We start from the raw sequence: 20,067 nt of genomic DNA on the forward strand, positions 1-20,067 counted from the left end.
ATGGGTTAAGATGGGGAGGTATATTGCATAGACTGTTTTTATTTATATTTGTTCAATTTATGATATTTCACTCTAAAATCACTGAATAATACATCTTTGTTCAGTGTGAGTTTGGGCAAAGTTTTCATTTTCCTTGCTGTCATCATTAGTTTTCTGTTCCTCCTTTGTGACTGAAACAGGTGACAAGTGATTCATTATTTCCTGGAGAATATCCTTATTTTCACTAGGAGGAAGATTGCTAAAGTAGTACTGAGGTACCAGCTCCATGAATCTGGTGAGGAAATAAGGCAAAACATTAATTTTTTTAATTTTTTTTTTAATGGAACATAATCCAGGCTTGTACAAAACACACCAGCAACATGATGATGGATACAGCTACAAAGTTGATATTTCAACTCAAAACCAGAACTCTCTGCAAGATCTACTCATAGTTTGTGCTTTCAGTAGACTTGAACATATTATATACACACTCTGCACCTCAGGTGATTGTTGTTCAGTTCTCAGTGCTGCAGACTGGGTGAAATAGTGTTGGGTTTTTTCTCTGGATTTGAACATATTTTTATTCAATGAAACTATGAAAAAGGCTTTCTTATGAACTTTGAAAAGAGAAAAAAGTACACGTACATAAAACATGTTGAGAAAAAGATCTGCTGGAAAATATCTTTTCCAGGAACAAAGACATGCCCAGCCAGATTAATCTGTGACTACACTGCTGTGTTAACTATTCCTTGATTTTATTTTTTATTCCTGTGTATTTTATCTTGTAAGAAACTTCTGCTTTCTGGTTTTTTTTTTTCAATGAATTATTTAATTACAGTTATAGAAGCAGACATTAGATTAATTCAGTACCTGAATAGATCAGCACCTATTAGGAAATGCAAAAGGCTGACTTAAATGATGTTTTGCATGAAAAGAATATTAAGGGGTAAGATCAAAAGTTTTTCCCTTTTTAATAGTTCTGAGCTCTAATGGAATTGAGTGCTCTGAATGAAAATGAAGATGCCAAGCAAAGCTACCCACAGTAACAGAACAGTAACAGAACAATACTGGCAACAAGGAAATAAAATATAATCCACATAGATTTACTAGTGAATATGAAAAGTGTGAAAAGCAGTAATTTCTTCACTCTTCTGGTGATGCTAACTCCTCTTGCTTGACTAGATTGAGTGATTTCTCAATGTTTCTCAACAGATCCAGAAGAAATCTGCTTTTATTATGGAGATAAAGGAAAAGCCTTGTGTCCTGCCCCTGTCTGTGACTTAAAAGACACTTTAGTGGTAGAGGTATGAGTGAAGAGAGAGTTTCACCATTGCTTACTTACAGGTTGGGTGATATCTCAGAGACCACTCTGATGGAATTGTCTTCTGAAATACTGAACTCATGGAATAAAACCCACTCAGGGGTCTTTCTGGAGTTACAATATGATGAGAAAGGGTGAAGCTGGGCCACTTGTCTGTGTGTTAACATTAAGTAGTTTCCTGAGCCATCTACATCACGAGCAATCTAAAAAAAAATGCAGAGAGTTGTTATTTAATTGAATATTCAAGATGCATAGATCAGTGTTTGCCTTTCTATTAAAGCCAGGAATTAAACTTGTATTCAGGATCTTTCAACTGGAGAGCCTAACACTCTTCATAAATGTCTGCAAGGAAAGCTTGGGACTGAGGACTGTGAAATGAGATTTAAAGAAAACATCAATTTGAATGTTTGAAAGGAAACTTTGCAACAAATGAAGGCAGGCTTATACTGTAAGTATCCCAGCTTGACTTTGAGGGTGGCAGGCCTCTTGAAATAGTGTAGTTTGGAGGGGTCATTCTTATATTTAGGTGGAGCATTGTGATGCAAAGAAAACCATGTTCTCAAGTGAGAATACATTAATCTTTCTGGTTTGTGTTTACAGTTGCAGTTTGATTACCTCCTTTGGTGTTGCTGAAGCAAGCTGTATGTTATGTATACCTAAACGTATTCACCAAATCAGTTCTTTGTTTCCTGGGTGTAATTTCATGAAAACATCTTCACAAGAGCAATAAGGCTCTGAGAGACTTACTACAAATTAGGGAATTTTTTGAGGTGAAAGAAAGAAAGAAAGGTGTGTTTGAGTGAAAGGCAGATTGACAGCTTTCCTCTTGCAGTGAAGTGTGTGAACTGCATGCTGTGAGAGCTGAACTCCAAGAAAAAGATTGGAATTGGTAGAAGTGTTGGTGTGATACACTGGAAAAAAAAGGCTTTTATCCTTCCCTATGATCAAAAGACTTCACTATTTGACTTGTGTTGCTTGGAAGCATTCTGTGTAAGGTAACATTGCAGTCAGAAGAAACCATAATATTTTTCCTTACGTGCATAAAGTAACCAGATAAGAGAGATTTCTTGATGCTTAGTGTGTTTTCTGTTGACCCAAAGTCTGGTTCTGAGATGGGAAGTTCAATACGCTTCATAATCTCTACTAATTCAGCCCGGATGATTTCTGCCATCCTCAGTGCAGAGCAGCTTAGGAAATAATCACGACACCATTTCTCATTGCTGTAGTCTGTGGAGGGGAAAAAAAAAAACAAACCACAATATTTTGGCTTAAAGCAGAGTGTTACTGATGGGTGATGTCCACAAATACTGCTCTGTAAATTCTCTTTGAATAGGTGAAAAGCATTTTGGAGTGAGTAGCTGTGTCAAAGCTGTCCAAAATTCTGCTAAGAAGAACCATAAGGACAACTTAAGCTCTCTGATTTTGCTTGTAAAGTGAGTGGGCAATACTTTATATCCTTACTTACTATTCAAAATCCCTTATTTTGTCTGTAAAAAGTGATAGCTTCTGAAAGAATGAGTAGCAATCCTATTTTCGGGCTTTCTGGATTCAGACAGGGATATGGAACTGAGAAAACATTTGTAGTGCTTGTGATGATCCCACACTTGGACCTCTCCTCAGCATTTATTGTGTCTGAACTTGAAACAGTCCTGTCCTGCCATACATTTGTTCTTGGTATGTGCAAATCTGTCACTCTGATGTGTAAGAACTGGACTCAGGCTGAACAAACCTGGGTCAGATGTCTGAACACAGGAAAAGTGCTGTGAACACCTTCTGCCTACTGCTGTTCCCTTAAACTTTCCTGGTAGTTGGCAGCTCTCAGAAAAACATCAGAACTGTGAAGCTGCTGGGGGAATCACCTATTCACATCATTTCATAGCTTAAGCTTAGATTATGGCCTTTTACTGGAGAAACAATCTGATTTTGTACAGTGGCACTTCAAATGCCAGCTGCATGAGTGCTTAAATATCCTTGGTGGATGAGGTATGATTTCCTACCTCACATTCAGTTAATTAAGAAACTAAAATTATTATTTATAGTGACTACTATCATAGGTTGCTCTTCTCTGCAAATGGACAATTCCAGAAAGGATCATTCAAGAAGGATTTATAAACTGAATGCCAATAATACTTGGTTGGGTTTTGGGTGGGGTTTTTTTCTTTTGTTTTTTGGTTTTCTGGCCAGATTGGTTACAAATGGGTACACTTACATTGGGGTGTGGAGTTTGCACTGGCTTCCTTGAAGGCATTGAAGACATTGATAAGAGTAAAGTGATCTCCTGCAGGGTGTGAGAATTTCCTCCAGCAAGTAAGAGCAATCTCTTCTGTTCCAGGAGGTGGGTGTAAGAAGCAGGTAGGAGCTTAGAGAAAAATCAAGCCAGGGGTTATTAAGACACTCAGGTGAATGAATGCACAAACAGTAGCTCCACTGATAGTTTTTGTGGCTTTTTTTCCTTTCTCAGTTCCCCTTAATCTTCAGTGTTGGATTGCTACTGAAGAGCTGGATCTCTTGCTTTTACTAAGGTTTATTTAGATGGATGTTCTTGCAATCTCACCTTTAGTTACTTTCTGCTGTAAACACAAGAGGGTGAGCAGCTTTCTCCTGCACTGGTGACAAAAATGCTTGATAATGGCATGGTCCAATTGAGCCAGAATCCAAGCATAGGGTTTCTTTAATATAGAAAGAAACTAGTTCTGTGGATGTAATGCCTTAATTTGCTCCTATATGTTGAAATTTGTGCCTTCCAGTGTGTTTTACTTCTGTTTTGGTACTGTACTACATAATTGTGCCTTTTGAGATGGATGAGCTTTTAAAAAGCTAAACTGTGCCTATGCTCAATCCTTTATATTTTTTTTCTATGTACTTAAAACTTATATCCCATTTGAGGCCCACTATTAAACATCAAGCCAGGGTAAGCATTAAACCAAGTTGTTGTGTAAGGAGAAAAATTAATTCAGCTTGGTATCTTGGGGGTTCATGTCTTTGCTTCTTAAGGCTCCTCACCAACTTCTGGGCCTAGGATATTCCCTTTGGGCACACACAGTGATGCTGTGCCAAATCATTCCAGGCAGGGTTAGGCTGGGGCTGTTGAGCACTAGAGAGCTTTGAAACATTGGTTCTGTGCTAGGGTTGTCCTGGAAAACAAGTAGGACAGTGCTATATGGCTAGGAGACAGCTAAATATTGCTGAAACCATTATCACTAATGAGCACTGAGACCTGGAAGAATCTAAGTTTAGCCCTGTCCTGTGTTATCTGGTGACATTCTGAGAAGTCATTGTCATTATTTGCTCTTTGATCTTCTTTAGGAATCAACCTCCTCCTAAAATCTTTGATTTTGTGCCTCTTTGATGTATTACAATTTCAGTAGTGGCTTTCAAGGAATTAATAGCTTTTAAGTATCTGGGCTTTATGTGTTGGTTTGAAAGTTCTGTCAAATCAAATGAAATAAATTCTATAGTTAACAACCTCCTAATATAAATGTTCCTGTTCCAGACTTCACATGTCCAGCATTTGGAGCCAGCTGGTTTGTCTTACAGTTCCACATAGGAATACAGAGATCCATCAGGACAGAAAGGTGTGGGCACTTAAGGTTAGTTTTATAAAATATTTAAAGTGGAGGAAGAAGATCACAAAGTAATTCTCAGTAGGTCATCATCCCAGTATTGTTTGTAATTAAAAGTTCCCTTAATTTGCAGTTTCAGTCTACAACAAAATACAGGAATATGAGAATGTTCATTTTGAAGGGGTGTTTTGTGAATGCTTTCTGATAAAAGGTTGGGGCATCTGAAGCATGGGATTAGAGTGCTAGTTATGAATTCATCACTTGTATTTCATTGCAAGTTTAAAGACTTAAACAGCCAAAGATATTAATTTACTTGGAATAAGCAGGTGTGAATATCAGAAGTTTGCATTCAGGTTTCCCTTGTGAACAGACAAAAGAATCTACATGGATTTGGCAGGTGACACAATCATTATTTATGAAACCTTCTTTTTGAGTACCTGTTACCATGGCTGCAATGGTGAGCATCTCATCAACACACTCAAATTCACACGAAGCCAGAATTGACTTTGACAGTTGTGGATCCAGGGGAAATTCTGACATAATAATTCCAAATTCAGAAAGGTTTCCATCATTATCCAGGGCTGCCAGATAATCGAGATCTTCCAAAGCCTGCATCAGGCTTTCAGGAGCTAATAGAAAGGAAAGATAATTCCAATTCTTGAGAAAGGAAATGTCTAAATGAATGCCTGAATTCTCATTATGATACTGTATATTGCAGATGTGAAAATGATAGCAGTCAGCTTCTAGCATTTGACAACAGGGAAGAAGAAAAAGTAATAATGAGATGAACAAAAGGCTGAGAACGTTCCAGAGGAAGAAGAAAAGAGGTAAATTATAGGGCTGCAAATAACCTTATTGATCTTTTTTAATATCTGAGCAGTTTTTGTCAAAAGTCCAGCCACTGGCTGCTGAATTGTGCATTGTACTTTCTCACTGCACAAAATTAAATTCTGGTGACAACTTCCTTACAGCCTCCATAGGCTGAAATGAGAACAGGGAGGCAGAAAACCTGAGTGAATATAGGAAAATAATTAGGTAGGCTAGGAGGCTAATTTGTGGAGAAGAATTAGGGAGTTACCATCCTCTTTCATGGGTGAGGGTGAATGAAATCAGCAACCCACAAGATCTGAAGATACAGAATGTGGCTTGTACACACAGACACAAATATGCCTTTTCCTCAGTTCTCATTACATCTCATCAGTGATTTCTGATTAAGCACATCAGTACTTAAAATGAGAACCTGAGCAGGAAAAGTTGCTGAAAGTTGGTCCCTTTGGCAAAATAAGGACAGAAGACCTTTACATGCAGTCCTGGTGGCTACAGTTCTAGGGCTAGAGAGAGGGAACCTGAGGCCTGTGCAGAAGTTGTTGAGTCCACACTGTCCAACAAGTTGCTAGAGCTTAAAAAACAATGGTGGAAATTCAGGAACTCCTGAAGTGTGAAGGCTCTTCCCAGCTCTAATTTTTAAAGGTAGGTTCCTATTCCAGGTCTTAATGGTCAATACCTTCTACAAGTGCTACTTCATTTTAATTCTTAACTGCTCTCCTATCCCTGCAGCAACTTTAGGCATGTTCCAGTGTAAGGAACTGTTTGATGTTTTCTGGATGACAAGTTAAATTCTAGTATCAATGAAGGTGGTGACAAAAATTCCACTAGAGCAGAACATTGCCTGATTCCCAGCTGTGCATGCCACGGGAAATCAATGACATCACTGCCCATTTTTGAGACTTCTGTGGGCTGCTGTCAGTTTGCATATTAACATAAACAAATAAATCTCTAAATAAACCAGAAACCCACCAAAATGCAACCACAGCTACCCACACAGGCAGGGTGTGTGTTTGTTCTTGTATCTTCATTAGTAGATGAGTAGAAATAATTGCTTGTTTGGATCTATTATGGACAGGACCCTGTCTTTGACAAGCTACATCATGAAAATGAAAAGCAAGGACAATCTGTAAGGAGCTGGTAGGTCACATTTAGCCCTAACATCCCACCTCAGGCACCCTGCCTTCCTGCAAGAAAACCTTGAGTTTGCCTTTTTTACTTAATTGGCAATGAGCTGTTGGTTTATTGCCATCACTCTGTAATTACCTAGTTCTAATGAAGTACAGGAAATAGTGGGAAGCAAGCAAACACTTGTTTTCAAGCCTTTTCTGCTACTAATGTCTGAAGGGAAAAACAGTTTAGTAATTCCCCTTGCAGCTTTTACAGAACTACTCTACTGTGCAAACCTGCTCTAGGATGTCTAAAGTAACATCTTAGAAGAGTCAATAACAGCAAATAGATACCAGTGACTGAAAATACAAGGGGAATAAAATGGTCATTCAGACAGATAGTAATTACTAGGAAATCATGGAAAGCTAATTTCCAGAAAACAAAGTAGTTTGTGCTAAAACTTAGAAAATATATGGTTATATGGCAGCCAATTTCAGTCCCTTGATAGCATCAGTAATTTGTATTTTTATGCCCTAGAGCTAGTTGCCTTGAGATTTATCAGCACGAATGACTTGCCTATTTTGCTCTGAGTGTTACTAAAAAAAAAAAAAACAAACAAAAAAGACTGCTGGAGTTTAATTGTGTCAGAAAGGACAAGATGGTAAAGGCAGATTAAGCAGGTGAAGAAACAGGAAATAAAAAAACCCAATAGAATAGGGCTCTTGGGTGTGGGTCTGCATTTTAAGGCACAAACTCAATAAAATGCCATTGTAAGGACAGCAGATGCTCATTTGAGAGTTCTTTGTAGTATGGTTCCCTTTTGAATTAAAAAAGATGATAAAACAAAAGCAGTGTAAATGTTTATATACAGAAATCTCTTCTTTAAAGAACTTAAAGCTGCATTGTCTTAAAATGATTTCTAGCAAGCAAGCCTCATTATTTTTAGGGCTGCTTGCCCTAAAATAATTAATCATTAAATCATTAATCTGAGGATTTGAAGGTTATTTAAAATGATATTCTTGTCTCACGTTTTTGTAACTAGACATGAACAGTGTTAATTTTCTAAAGGCCACTGCACCTTAACAGTATCATGTCCTACATGACTGAAATGGAAATGCTGGCTGTGTGAGAAGTGTAAAGGTATTATTCTTTTTTCCACAAGAAAGCAAATTATGTAGCAATTTGCCAAAAATTCTGTAATGAGTGGATATTAGAGATTGAAGTAAAACATAGATTTGATGATTATTAATAGTCCTTTTAATTGCCATGTCATGTTCACCTGGGGCATCTGCAGGTCCTGCTTTGTGAACATTTTGGCTGTGTAAAATACTTTTTTTTTTAATAGACCTTTTCTTTCCATGGGGACAGCTGTTCCAAAGGTAGGGCTGACATGAATGTTGGGTGAAGGGATGTTGTCTTTAAAGAGATGATTTGTTACCTGGCAAACCAACAGCTTTTCCAGCTTCTGTTAGGCTCAGCATCATAAAGAACTGCCAAATCAATTGCTGCCAGGAGAATAATCTGGGGAATGGTGTTTTCTGTTACTGTTTTTTAACATTGCTCCTTGGATAGCAAGCTGAAGGTATGGAGAAATCCAGTGCCAAGTTTTCTTTAAATCATGCAAAGATTTTTCTTCTTCAAGGACAAGTTCTATGTGTAGGCTTTACCTCAATTCTCTTTTTGCCCCTATAACTGCTGAGGTAGGATTTTTAATGAGTCTGCCATGCCCTTAGGCCACCAATTCTATATTAATTTGAAATTATAGTAATGGTTGATCATTAAAAATTACTTCTTCCAAACTGACACTTCATAGCCTTTCTATTCACCCTCCATCTGCTCCTTCACTCCTCCAAGCTGGCAAGTAGTGGTCTCCACTGTGCTTTTCTGCCAGCAGCAGGGACAGCCAGGACAAGGACTGATCTGCATTTTGCTACCATAAATGTTCCAAGTTACAGCCACACAGCACAGGTAGCACTGACTGTTCAGTGAAGTCCATTTTCTATCTGCTTTGTATCACCCTCAAATCACGCTCAAGACTGTGCCACATGTGCCACATGTAGTATAACCACAAAGAGTATAATTTACAGATTATTACATAATGGCTTAAAAATCTTTTAATCACTTGGGTTTCATTACTCTCCAGTAAATGATACTAGAGTGGTCCAGCTTTTAACAGGACTTTTAACATCTGCTCTGTGTTCTCCACTTCTCTTGCAGGGAATGGACTGTGAAGTACTTTAATTTCTTGCTGTGAATTTCAGTGTACTTTTTGGTCTGTTTGGACAAGACAAAGACAAGGACTGATCTGCGTTTTGCTACCATAAACATTCCAAGTTACAGCCACACAGCACAGGTAGCACTGACTGTTCAGTGAAATCCATTTTCTATCTGCTTTGTATCACCCTCAAATCATGCCCAAGACTGTGCCACATGTAGTATAACCACAAAGAGTATAATTTACAGGTTATTACATAATGGCTTAAAATCTTTTAATCACTTGGGTTTCATTACTCTCCAGTAAATGATATTAGAGTGGTCCAGCTTTTAACAGGTTCCCCCTTTTCTTTGGGCTTCCCTGTGTGATCCCAGCTCCTTATTCCAAGTCATTGCCTGCATGCAGTGAGGTATCTGCTCAGGGACTGGGCTGTACTAATGCCCTGACACCCATTCCTGATGCCTCTTGTCCCATGGATAGGGAATGCTGCCAAGGGGCAGGTTCTCCCACCCATACTTTGCCTCCTGTGTTTGGTTGCTCTCTGGTCCTTTCCTCCTCTGAGTCCCTTTATGCTTTTCCACTCATTTATGCAGTGCAGTCTGTGACCATGTCTACACCATCAGAAAGTTTTTCCTTAGACAAACAATACTATTTAACCAAGGAAATTCAGAAATTAAAACATCCCAGAACCAACAAGTGAATTAATTTATCTGCCTTGAAGTGATCTCTCTTGAGTAGGCTGTACACAACCCATTGAGTTCCTGTCTCTAAGAGTCTGTTTATAATTTAAAAATATGCAAACAAATTTTGTTTCTGAAACTATTTGGAATAATATGCACTTGTGCTACTCTTGTTATTATGGATATTCTAGAATTGTTCTCTCAGAAGGGTTATAATAGCATAGCTCCCAAAGTCAGGGTATCCGTGACCAACAACAAATATTTTATGTGAAAATTGTTTATGGTAATTCTGCATGAATCAGCAAACTGCTCTCACCTGGATTTCTTACAGAAATTTTACATGCCTTCATCTCTTTATTGATTTGCATAGTGTAAATAAGGATTTTCCAGTGATTTACAAATAATGCCTGATGTTGCTGCAGTCTGGGGGAAAGGAGTTCTCTTGTCCCATGATGTAACACAGTAAAGTAAAGTAAAGTAAAGTAAAGTAAAGTAAAGTAAAGTAAAGTAAAGTAAAGTAAAGTAAAGTAAAGTAAAGTAAAGATCTGGCTGATAACTGGCAGAACCATGAAGACATCCCCATTATCTGGCACAGGAATCCAAATAATGCACTCCAGCCCTGCAGTGCCAAATACATTTTCACATGGCTGCTGAATTCTGAAAAGGGCAACAAGTCTGCTGCACTTGCTCAGCTTGATTATAGCCTGAATTCAATGCAGCAGCTCTAAGCCTGACATTGTTGCTTTTATAATGCAGTAATGAGGCAGAGTTAATCCAGGCTTTTTAGTTTTCCTCAAAGAACAGCAGAAAAAAAACCCCAAAACCAACTTGTGCACATTGCTGCTGAGCAGAAATTAAATGTTTTACTGGTGTGATTTTTGCTTCCTTGCTTATCTGCTCTGTGTTCTCCACTTGTAGGGAATGGACTGTGAAGTACTTGGATTTCTTGCTGTGGATTTCAGTGTACTTTTTGGTCTGTTTGTTCACCAGTTCATGTCACACTGTCATCTCAGTGAAAATGGGATTCAGTTTTGGAGAAATTCACCTTGGGTTCAAAAAAGCCCCAAGCTTCTTTCTGTTTAATTGCAAGGAAAACTTGCAACTATTGCATCAGGAGGTGTTCCAGTAGGTAAGGGGTGAAAGTAGTGGCATTATTATAAGTATTGTGAATAACAGGGCAAAATTAATCTTTAAAAACTGCAAAAATAATTACACAACTCTGGAAAATTACCATAAATTATCATTACCTGGCCTGCTAATGAAGTCACAGTGTCCTAAGCCAGCTATATCCATCCTCTTCAGGAAGAGAACCACGCTTGTTAGCTTTGATTCCTGTATTTTGGCTGGAAAATAGGGTTTCATTTCTTTGTATGTAAATTCTTCAGGATACAAGCAGAAGAGTTTTCCTGGAAGAGATTTTAGGAAAATTACCTTTTTCTTTTTTCCTTTTTTTTTTTAAATATTTTATATGTAATTGCCACATTTATATTTTATTGCCACATTTATATTTTATTGCCACATTGATTCTATCAACAATTTGAGCTAATGGAGTTAAACTTTGAGCTAATAATTCTACCTGATGAAGACATGCCCAGAATTTGTTTATGCATCTCTGCTTGACTTTTGCTGATAGGCTGCGTTATAACAGAGTCTGCTCTGATTCTAGGATTGTACACCTTTAAATGAAAGAGATATTAAGCATCAGATAAGTAAATGAAGACTGCAGATATATTAATGGTCTGTACTGAAGTTTATCTAGGTCATTTTACAGAAAGTGTAGCAACAGTTGGGTTTCTTTTTATACTACGTTATTTCACCAGCCTGGAAATGAGAGCTCTCAGCACTGTGATAAATTGAAAGAACTTTGTAAGCATCCTGTAAGATAAATGTCTTTTTCTGAAGAAATTTACCTTACTAGAGCACAAAGTGTAGATCTAGAGTATCATCAAGAAAAGCATGACAAAAAAATTATTTATTTCTTCCAGTGACAGAATCCCAATATTGTCTGATAACATTTTGCTCCCTAACTCCAAATTTTTGTCTTAATACTGAAATCTCTCAAATTTAGTACAGGAGACAAGGGCTGTATCAAAGTTTTACTGTGTCCTATTTGATTTTTTTTCTTAATTGTATTTCATTTTGATTAAACAGAAGAGCCAATTCACTCACTGTTCTGTCCACAGGGTGATGTCCAAAAGCTTCTGTAATATACAGCAAGGCATATAAAACCTGGACAAGATAATTTTCTAGTCATGTCATCTGAATCAACTTTTTCTAGTTTAGAGCAGGCTTTAATAAAAAAAAGATAAAATATACTTTGGTGCAGGGGACAGATTTCTTTTCCTCCAGGGAAATTTAGGATTTATCCCAACTCCAAGACTTAAGGATTTTGTTCTGCACACAACTTTGGCTACGTTCAGCTTTCAGCCATGTAGACTGAATGACTTTGAACTTCTGAGGGATGAATATCAGAGGCCTAAACTGCAGCCATTAGGACAGAATTATTAGAGTTAAAATTGTGGGACTGAGAGCAGTGATTTGGTTTGCTTCCATTGCTTCATATTTCTGATGGACAGAAAGTACTGGATTTTATTTTGGGCTTCAACTCACCATGGAGGTGAAATTGATTTACTTTCTCCAGGCCAACTATATTTTCAGAAATAAGTTGTTATGCATGCTGTGATTGAAAACTGCTTTTAAGCTTTTGTTTGTCTCACACAAAATGTGACTATTTTTTCCTTGGCTTGATGAGTTTATAACCCCCATAGGAGAACCTTTAAAAATGGTGTTAGGCACTTGTTGCAATGCAAAGAAAATTCAGTGGTGGTTCCCAAGCTTTTGCCTAAACTACTTTCAAAGCTGATCAGGATGAATGATCCCCAATCCATAATTTTAGGAGTACTTAATTTCCATTTTGGTGATTTAATTCTGGATTATATAAAGAAACTGTACCACATTTTTTCTTTTGACTATTACTGGAATATTTAATCCAACTAGCAACACCCATAGGACAGGTACAAAGCCTGTAGTAGTGCAGCTTTCCAGCTCATGTAATGTCATCATCACGTTCCTACACAGTCCCTCATTCTTTGGGACATTCTTGTGAAAGAAACAAGAGATATGAATATATGAGAATTATTTGTGTGGCTCTTCCCAGGATGGAAGCAATGGATGTAATCAGAATGAACTGTAACAGGCCAAAGATTAATTTGTTAAATTGCAGCATTCTGAGACACGTGGATGCAAACAAAGCTCCTGAAGGAGCACAGACAGCTCTAAAGGGGATTCTTTTTCCCTCTGTGAGCATCCTTCACTGTTAGATGATCTGTGGCATCACTAAATTCTTAAAGAAGGGATGAGGTTAATCTAGGAAACCAGGCAATCTGCCAACACTTAGTGGAGAACTGATTGTATTTTGCTCTGTCTATAAGATACTGAAGAGATGATTATGATTTATTGGCCAAAACTGCAGTCAGATACAGCTTGCAAATGAAGTGTCAGTGGATTAGTGCCCAGGTGAATGTCAGGTTTAGCTGGGACTGTTGAACAGGCTTTAGAAACTTGAAAAAATTGTTTTCTGACTGAATTTAGGAAGGAATTGATTTCTTCCTTGTTTTTCATGTGAATTTTCCATGGAATTATTTAAATTTTGTGAATTCAAATGTTAAATTTATCACAGAATCAGATTTATGAAAGAACAGAAAAATATTCAGGCTTTTTAGTAAGCATTTGCATCAATCTGTTAGCTGCACATTTCCCTTTTTCCCCACCCTGAAAAACCCATGTTGGGCATACTGACTTTGGTTAGCTGGACTAACCTTTCTCCTTTCAACACCCACATCAATGACAAAGGTTACATTTTTCATCCAAATCAAGGATTCTCCAAAGCACGTGGTGAGTAGCACTTTTCGTCTGTATTTCTTGCAGCCTTTCTGTTTTTCTTGACTCGGTTTGGGAATCAGTTCTTGTTTTATGGGGTATAAAGGAACTGGGATGAGTTCTCCAAGGTCAGGATTTAAATTAGACTGTTCCTGTCTGATCATCTGGTAAGCTTTTTCAATTTCCTGAAATCAAGAAAGATATTTTTTTTTATATTTATTTTTTTCTCATGAGTGCAAACCCCAAATATCAACATTTAATTTTAAAGCAATTCTTAATTAAAAAATATTTTAAACTGTGTATCAAGCTCTAAGATTTAAATATTCCATGATTAATAATTAAGGGGCTAAAAAAAACCCCCTCTCTCTGAGAATTTACTGACTGTATCTGCTAACTGCAGATGAGGGAAAAGCTGGGCTGGTTTTTGTAATCCTCTGAAGTTTTCAAAAGTCTTTGGGGGTTTAAATCATATTGAAATCAACCTCCAGGGTGAGACAGATGTGCAAAAATATACTATAGGAATGGCAAGGCTGAGAAATCCTAAAACTGTCACTAAACTTCATGTTTACAGGACATGTGGGGATGCATCCACATCAGTCCTTTAGTGCCAAAGGGTTTGATCACTTGGGAAAGTGCTGTGTTCTTAGTCTAATTACAATACATTAAAAGGTTAAAGAATGCAGAAATTGCCCTGCTTTCCCTTAATTATTGTGTTCAAGAAGATATAAATATTCTAAAGTTTTATGGTGGTTCCCCCAGCCCAGTGATTAAGTCTATGAGGACTTAATAAAGTCAATAAAATGTCTCCAGGTTGTGTTACTGGAACATCACTTTTAAAGCAGTCCACAAATTCAGAGGTCAAATATATATTGTAAAAGGTTTTTTGTTGGTTTTGTTTTAGTCTTATTTAAAAATATAAAATGCTTTGCACTGTGATTGATTTTTTTAAAAGTATACAAGAATAATTTATAGAGTTGTTCAGATGAAAAGGGGTATTTCTCTCAAAAGCATTTTTATTAGCAATTGTTTTTCAAAATTGAAAAAAAGAGGTTGATTTGCTATGTGGAACTGACACTATGTTCATCATAGTTAGAGGCTGAAAGTATTATATACCAGTTTTTACAGAGATCTAAGAGTGGCAGCTAATAGCAAGGCTGGCACAAAGACAACACATAAATTGCAATGTTCCCAGTTGATTCATATTTTTGTTCAGTTTCAGAGACAGCTGAGTGCCAGGGAACAATGAGCTATATTACCCACATGAAACTTTAATATGAGACTTAAAGAATGCATGGGCTGGGAATGTTTATTTGATGGGCATTTTGCTTTCAACACTTTTGAGCACTGTGATTTATCTTGTTTCTTAGAAGGACTCTATAGATATATTCATGTGTTACATAGATATAATACAGTGTTATGCATAAAATTACTTCTTTGTAGAACAACTTGAAATAATAGAGACTTCTGGTGCTATCTGATGTCTCAGATACTGTCAAGAGGATATTTGTAGGCATTATAAAAACACAGAAATAATTCAATAATTCAGTTGGTTCATAACTTACTTGCTCACATGCCAGAAAGATGACAATGTCCCCCTTCTCTTTTGAGTGATGGATCTCAAAGAGCAGTCGTAGTGCAGACAGAAAATGGTCCTTCTGGATGCTGCAGGAGTACACAACCTCTGTCTGGTGGTTGTTTTCCACTCTTATGAAGGGGACACTGCCAAAATAATTGTGCAGTTTGCTGGCCATGTGGGGCAGAGTGAGTATCACCAGCCTCAGCTCTGGTCTGGAGATCAAGACTGCTTTAAGGAGGCCAAGTAAAGCATCTGTTGCAACAGTTCTTTCATGCACATCATCCAGGATGATAACACCATAAGGGTTGAGAAGAGGTGTAGACATCATTTCCCTTTGTAGCATCTCATCTGTGCAGTACCTGCAACATCCAAACAGGAAATTCTACAGAGTGGCTTGAAATATTGAAATGATTGTGAGAAATTAATCCAGGCTCTTGAGGACAGCTTGGGTATTTGCATTCTAACAAGGAATGATTTGTTAAAGACAGCTTATTTTTCACATGTTATCCTAACCTCAACTGTGTGTTTAAATCCTTCTTCAGCTAGCTAGAAACTCAGTGTAGTTCAGTGACACTATACTTGAAAGGATGCAAAAGAAGAAATATTTCTGCCCTAATATTGTAACATACTGCCTTTCATCTCCCAGACTACACAAGCATGTTGCACACAACCAGTTTTTGAGCAAGGAACTAATAGAATTAGTGAGGAAAAGGTGTACACGTGTGACTGTGATGCAGTGCCAGGAGCAGGATGAGAGACTGTAGAGCCCTCCTCACTTTTATCCCTATTATTCCTGCTACTGAAAGTTCTGTAGAAGGATATTATGTATTCTGTGTTGCTCAGCAGGATTTTGAATTCTTGAACAAGGCCTCCATGTGTGGCAGGATATGGTTCATCTCCTTTTCACATCAGGAGCAGCTGCAGGTAGATGTGCTGCAGGAGGAGGTTTACAGAGCTCCCTGTGAAAGAGAAAGGATGCATAAAAGGGAAGGAGGTTGAATTTGTGGTGAGTATCCTCTTCTCCACTGGCAATCAGTGTCTGGGAAAAAGGCTTATGATATAGATTTCATAGTTAGTGCCTGCCATGTTAAGGAACCAGAGAAAATAACTCTTAAACTTTAGAGAGGCTCAAAATCTTATTCTCTGCATTGCTGCTGTCATCTGCCTGTATTTAATAGTTAATATCATTTCTTATCTCTTAAAAATCATTCTAAATGCCTTTTTTTTTTTCCTCTCTTGGTATGGAATGCTCTCTTTTCTAGCCATGCCTTTTGCATCTATTTAAATTCTACTGTGCCTTTGTGATAGTTTATCCCACGTTTCCTGGAAAGCAGAGAAAGGAAAAGCAGAATGCTATGGAGATTAATGAGGAGGATCTTAATGAAGTTTTTCCAAGATGGAAATCTTGTGCACTTAAATCTCCACTCCAGTTTAGCACCAAATACATCCCTCAGGCCATTTACAGCTTATTGATTAATCACTACATCTCCAGTGTCTGCATTTAAAAATCTATGCAACTTTATCAAGCTGTCTTGATTTTTTTGTTTGTTTTCCTCCTGTATGCAAAGATTTTTTCCAACCTTAGTCATGTTCCCCCAAGGTTGTGGGGCTCTTTGTCCTGCCCACAAGTGGAGAGGTGCAGAAGTGCCTAAGGTCTGAACCTGCAAACTGGTGAGCTGGCAAAGAGCTGTGTAAGTTACATGTTAGCTTGAAGGCATTAAAACCCAAACCTGAGGATGGTTTCTGTTGTGCAGCAGCTTTCAAAGGGGACAAAATACCCCACTTCATGCCCAATGTTGACATCCATTTCATCAGCCACACGGAGTGCCAGCCACACTGCTGTCTGCTTGTGAGCCTGGGTGCAAACCACCACCCCATGTTGGTACTGGGCAGAGAGGCAATGCTCAGCACACCACTGAGGAATCTGTGAGTAAAGAAGGAAACAGAAGTAGTTAGTATTTAACACGTTTGTCTGAGACTGTGAGGCAAAAGGAGCAGAGAGTGTGGAAGAACCCAACCTGAGCACCTGCTTATTGCCAGGAAGCTGAACATGAGCCAGCAGTGTGCCCAGGTGGCCAAGAAGGCCAATGGCATCCTGGGCTGGATCAGGAACAGCGTGGCCAGCAGGTCCAGAAGGGACAGAATTGGCCTCTGGGGAGAAGGGAACACCAGCAGCATCACTCCTAAGCATCTCCTGATTGATCCAGCTACTTTATGGAGTTATTGTCAGGGGCTTCTCAGCTGCCTCAGTGTTAAACCTGCCCAGACTATGTCATATTCAGGTCCTTAACATAAGAAACATGCCCCAGGAAGATTTCAAACTGACAAATGCCCCAGTAAATATATGTAATCTCAGATTAATTACTCTGTAAACAAAGACAACTGAAACTGCTCAGGAAACTTAGGCAGTACCTCTCTGATTTGTATGTTTACAGGAGAAAAAGGAGCACTAGAAAATATTAATGGGCTGTTGTAATAAGAGGGTAAAATGACACTATAAATATTATTTTAATGGAAGTATTAGATTTCAAATCCTTCATCAACATCTGTAAACAAGGTGCATCAGCCGCGAATCATTTATTTCTATATAGTTATTTATGTTTGTAGAAATGCCTAAAAGCCAGCCAGCAATGTGTTAAATCTTCCTAAACTTGATAAAGGACACCTTTTAAAGCTAACATTTCTTAGCAAGTATTAGATTATCATACAAAGTTCCTTTTGTAGAAATTACAATCAATAACAAGGCACACAGCCTTTGCACTCCTAAAAATACTCCAGACATCAGGTTGTTGTAGATCTTTTTTATGGGAACACAGGACTTTTCAATGAGCAATATGATGTCTCTAGCTCAATATGTGATCTCCAGCCATGTCCAGCACCCTGGCAGGCATGAGATGCCCTGCTACAGGAATTATCCAACAGCTTTACCTGCAGGAAAACTTTTTTCCTGATCCCACTCATAAACAATCATGTTTTGGCTTAGAACACCAGCTTGAGAATTCCTCTCTGCTTACTGTAGTAACAGACTTACACTGTTAAATATTATTACAATGGAATTTGAGAGTCCTGGTGGATATTTATGTGTTTAGAGTCAACTGAGATCTTGGCTTCAGTCATGTCTTTTAACACGAGATCTGTAAAGTAGTTGTGTATTCTTGGAAATAGCATTTGTTCTTGGCTGACCTGAGGGAAAGACTATTACTTCTCCCTGAGAAACAGCCCTAATGATTCCACTCCTACATCCTCTGAGAGCTTTTTTCACCTCCTCTTGTGACCTGCCTGCAAATCCACTGTATTTTATTGCTAACATAGCTCTAATCAGAGCCAAAACACACTTTTTAAATAAGACTATGCACTGATGAAGGTGAAAAAGGGGATAGAATGACAGGCTTAGTCATTAGTTAGGAGGCAATGAAATTTTCCAAATGGACTAAATAGTGGCCAGCCAAATCTAGAAGAAATGATTTACTGATTAAAATACTAAAGCAACCTGAAATAAGTCCTGAAGTATTTTACACTTCGCTTTGGCCTCTCTGAAGACAGAAAAAATACACCTGTAATTTCAGTAGGGAAGGATTTTAGCTGATACATTCTGTGCCACATTTTAAAGTATGTAGTTTATAGCTTTTCAAGTTGAGATGTGATCTGCTATAAAAAGAGCAGAAATTTACAGTGCACTGACTGACAGATACAAGAAAATTTTACCCAAAGTTTTTCTAAGGTTATATGTATATTTGGTTCTGAATTTTACACTATACTAAGTTCATGTGGTTTTTAGGGTGCAAAAAGGGCTTCATATTTTTATTTACTAAACAAAATTATTTATTATAGTTATTTATTTATTCTTTATTTACTAAAACAAAAGTTGTAATCTGAGGTTTGTGGTAGCTGTTTCTGACACTGTGTCAGACAGCCTCAGTCTGAGAAGTGTTACTCTTCAGTGCTCAATTTATCCAAAAGACATATTGGTATGATAGTAATAATAACTCTGAAAAGTGTACAACATTAAAGGTTCTAGAAATAGTTTTAAAAAAAACACATAAAGACAACCATTTATGTTGTACTGACCTGGGAGCTCTTGCCACACTTAGCATCTCCAGACACGATCACAATTTGGTTATGAAGCAAACTTTCTCTAAAAGTATATTTCTCTTTCCAGACTGGAAGTTCTTCTCTTTCTTTCAGAAGTTTGTAGTAACGGGAAGAGTAAGGCAAGCCATCAAAAGGATTAAGCTCTAAATCTTCTCCACATATTGGTATTTCCTCTTCATCCCCATCGCTGCATTCAAGTAGTTCTGAGAAGCAGTGCATCTCTGGAGGAAAAGGTAAAAACTCCATTTTTCTTACATGTATTATTCCCAGCAAAAAACACATTAGTAGTGGATGGAGTCCTTTGTGTACTGATAGATCATTCAGGCTCCCTAAACCTGAGGAAATCCATTTTTTCTTGCCTCAGGATTAGAATTTCCCAGCTCTTCAGTTCAGTCTTGGGGTCCAGCTGCCTTCTTTGGGGTCTGTTTTGTCCCACTTAAGTGCTTTAATGATGCCAATGAGCCTTGGGAAAAAAAAACAACCCACAAAAAACCTTAAAAAAACTCCCAAACCAAACTCCAAACTCTTCAAAACATCAGTGATTAAAGCAAAAGATGTCAAAGCAGCTGAGTAGCAGAAACCCTGAGCACCAGCCCCTGCCTCTGCTCCTGCTGGAGGACAATTGGGAAAGAGCCCCCTGATCCTGACCTTTATCCCTCCCAGCTGCTGTGAATAGGAGGCTCCAGGGTGATTATTGTGATTGCAGAGGTGGTCATGTGGCCACCTAATCCTGGCACAAAGGGCTTCACCCCTGGGTGCAGCAAAATCTCTGCAGGGGCTGCGGGTGTTGCAGGTTTTCAGGAGGTGGCTGCTGCAGGATGGAGCCT

General features: G+C 38.1%; 1 protein-coding gene across 1 annotated transcript; it reads right to left on the reverse strand.

Moving 5' to 3' along the window:
- Positions 1-61: 61 nt before the first annotated feature.
- DHX32 (DEAH-box helicase 32 (putative)) lies at positions 62-19,486 on the reverse strand. The gene is made up of 11 exons (XM_008491765.2): positions 19,217-19,486; positions 16,879-17,072; positions 15,135-15,507; positions 13,512-13,757; positions 11,270-11,369; positions 10,941-11,099; positions 5,301-5,492; positions 3,510-3,659; positions 2,337-2,527; positions 1,322-1,503; positions 62-271 (listed from the first exon to the last, which is right to left on the reverse strand). The coding sequence occupies exons 1-11, from the start codon at positions 19,484-19,486 to the stop codon at positions 79-81; spliced, it is 2,250 nt and encodes a 749-aa protein (XP_008489987.2). The 3' UTR covers positions 62-78.
- Between the last annotated feature and the right edge of the window lie 581 nt (positions 19,487-20,067).

This window comes from Calypte anna, chromosome 6 (assembly GCF_003957555.1).
Source record: "Calypte anna isolate BGI_N300 chromosome 6, bCalAnn1_v1.p, whole genome shotgun sequence".
NCBI lineage: Eukaryota > Metazoa > Chordata > Aves > Apodiformes > Trochilidae > Calypte > Calypte anna.

What these genes read in the sequence shown, in the direction of transcription:
- DHX32 (XM_008491765.2), bottom strand. Translation starts at nt 19,486, where the DNA reads ATGGAGTTTTTACCTTTTCCTCCAGAGATGCACTGCTTCTCAGAACTA. An exon ending in TCTGGGCATGTCTTCATCAG is followed by an intron (nt 11,100 to 11,269) that starts GTAGAATTATTA and finishes AATCTCTTCCAG; the next exon opens with GAAAACTCTTCTGCTTGTAT. An exon ending in TCTGAGATATCACCCAACCT is followed by an intron (nt 272 to 1,321) that starts GTAAGTAAGCAA and finishes TTTCCTCACCAG; the next exon opens with ATTCATGGAGCTGGTACCTC.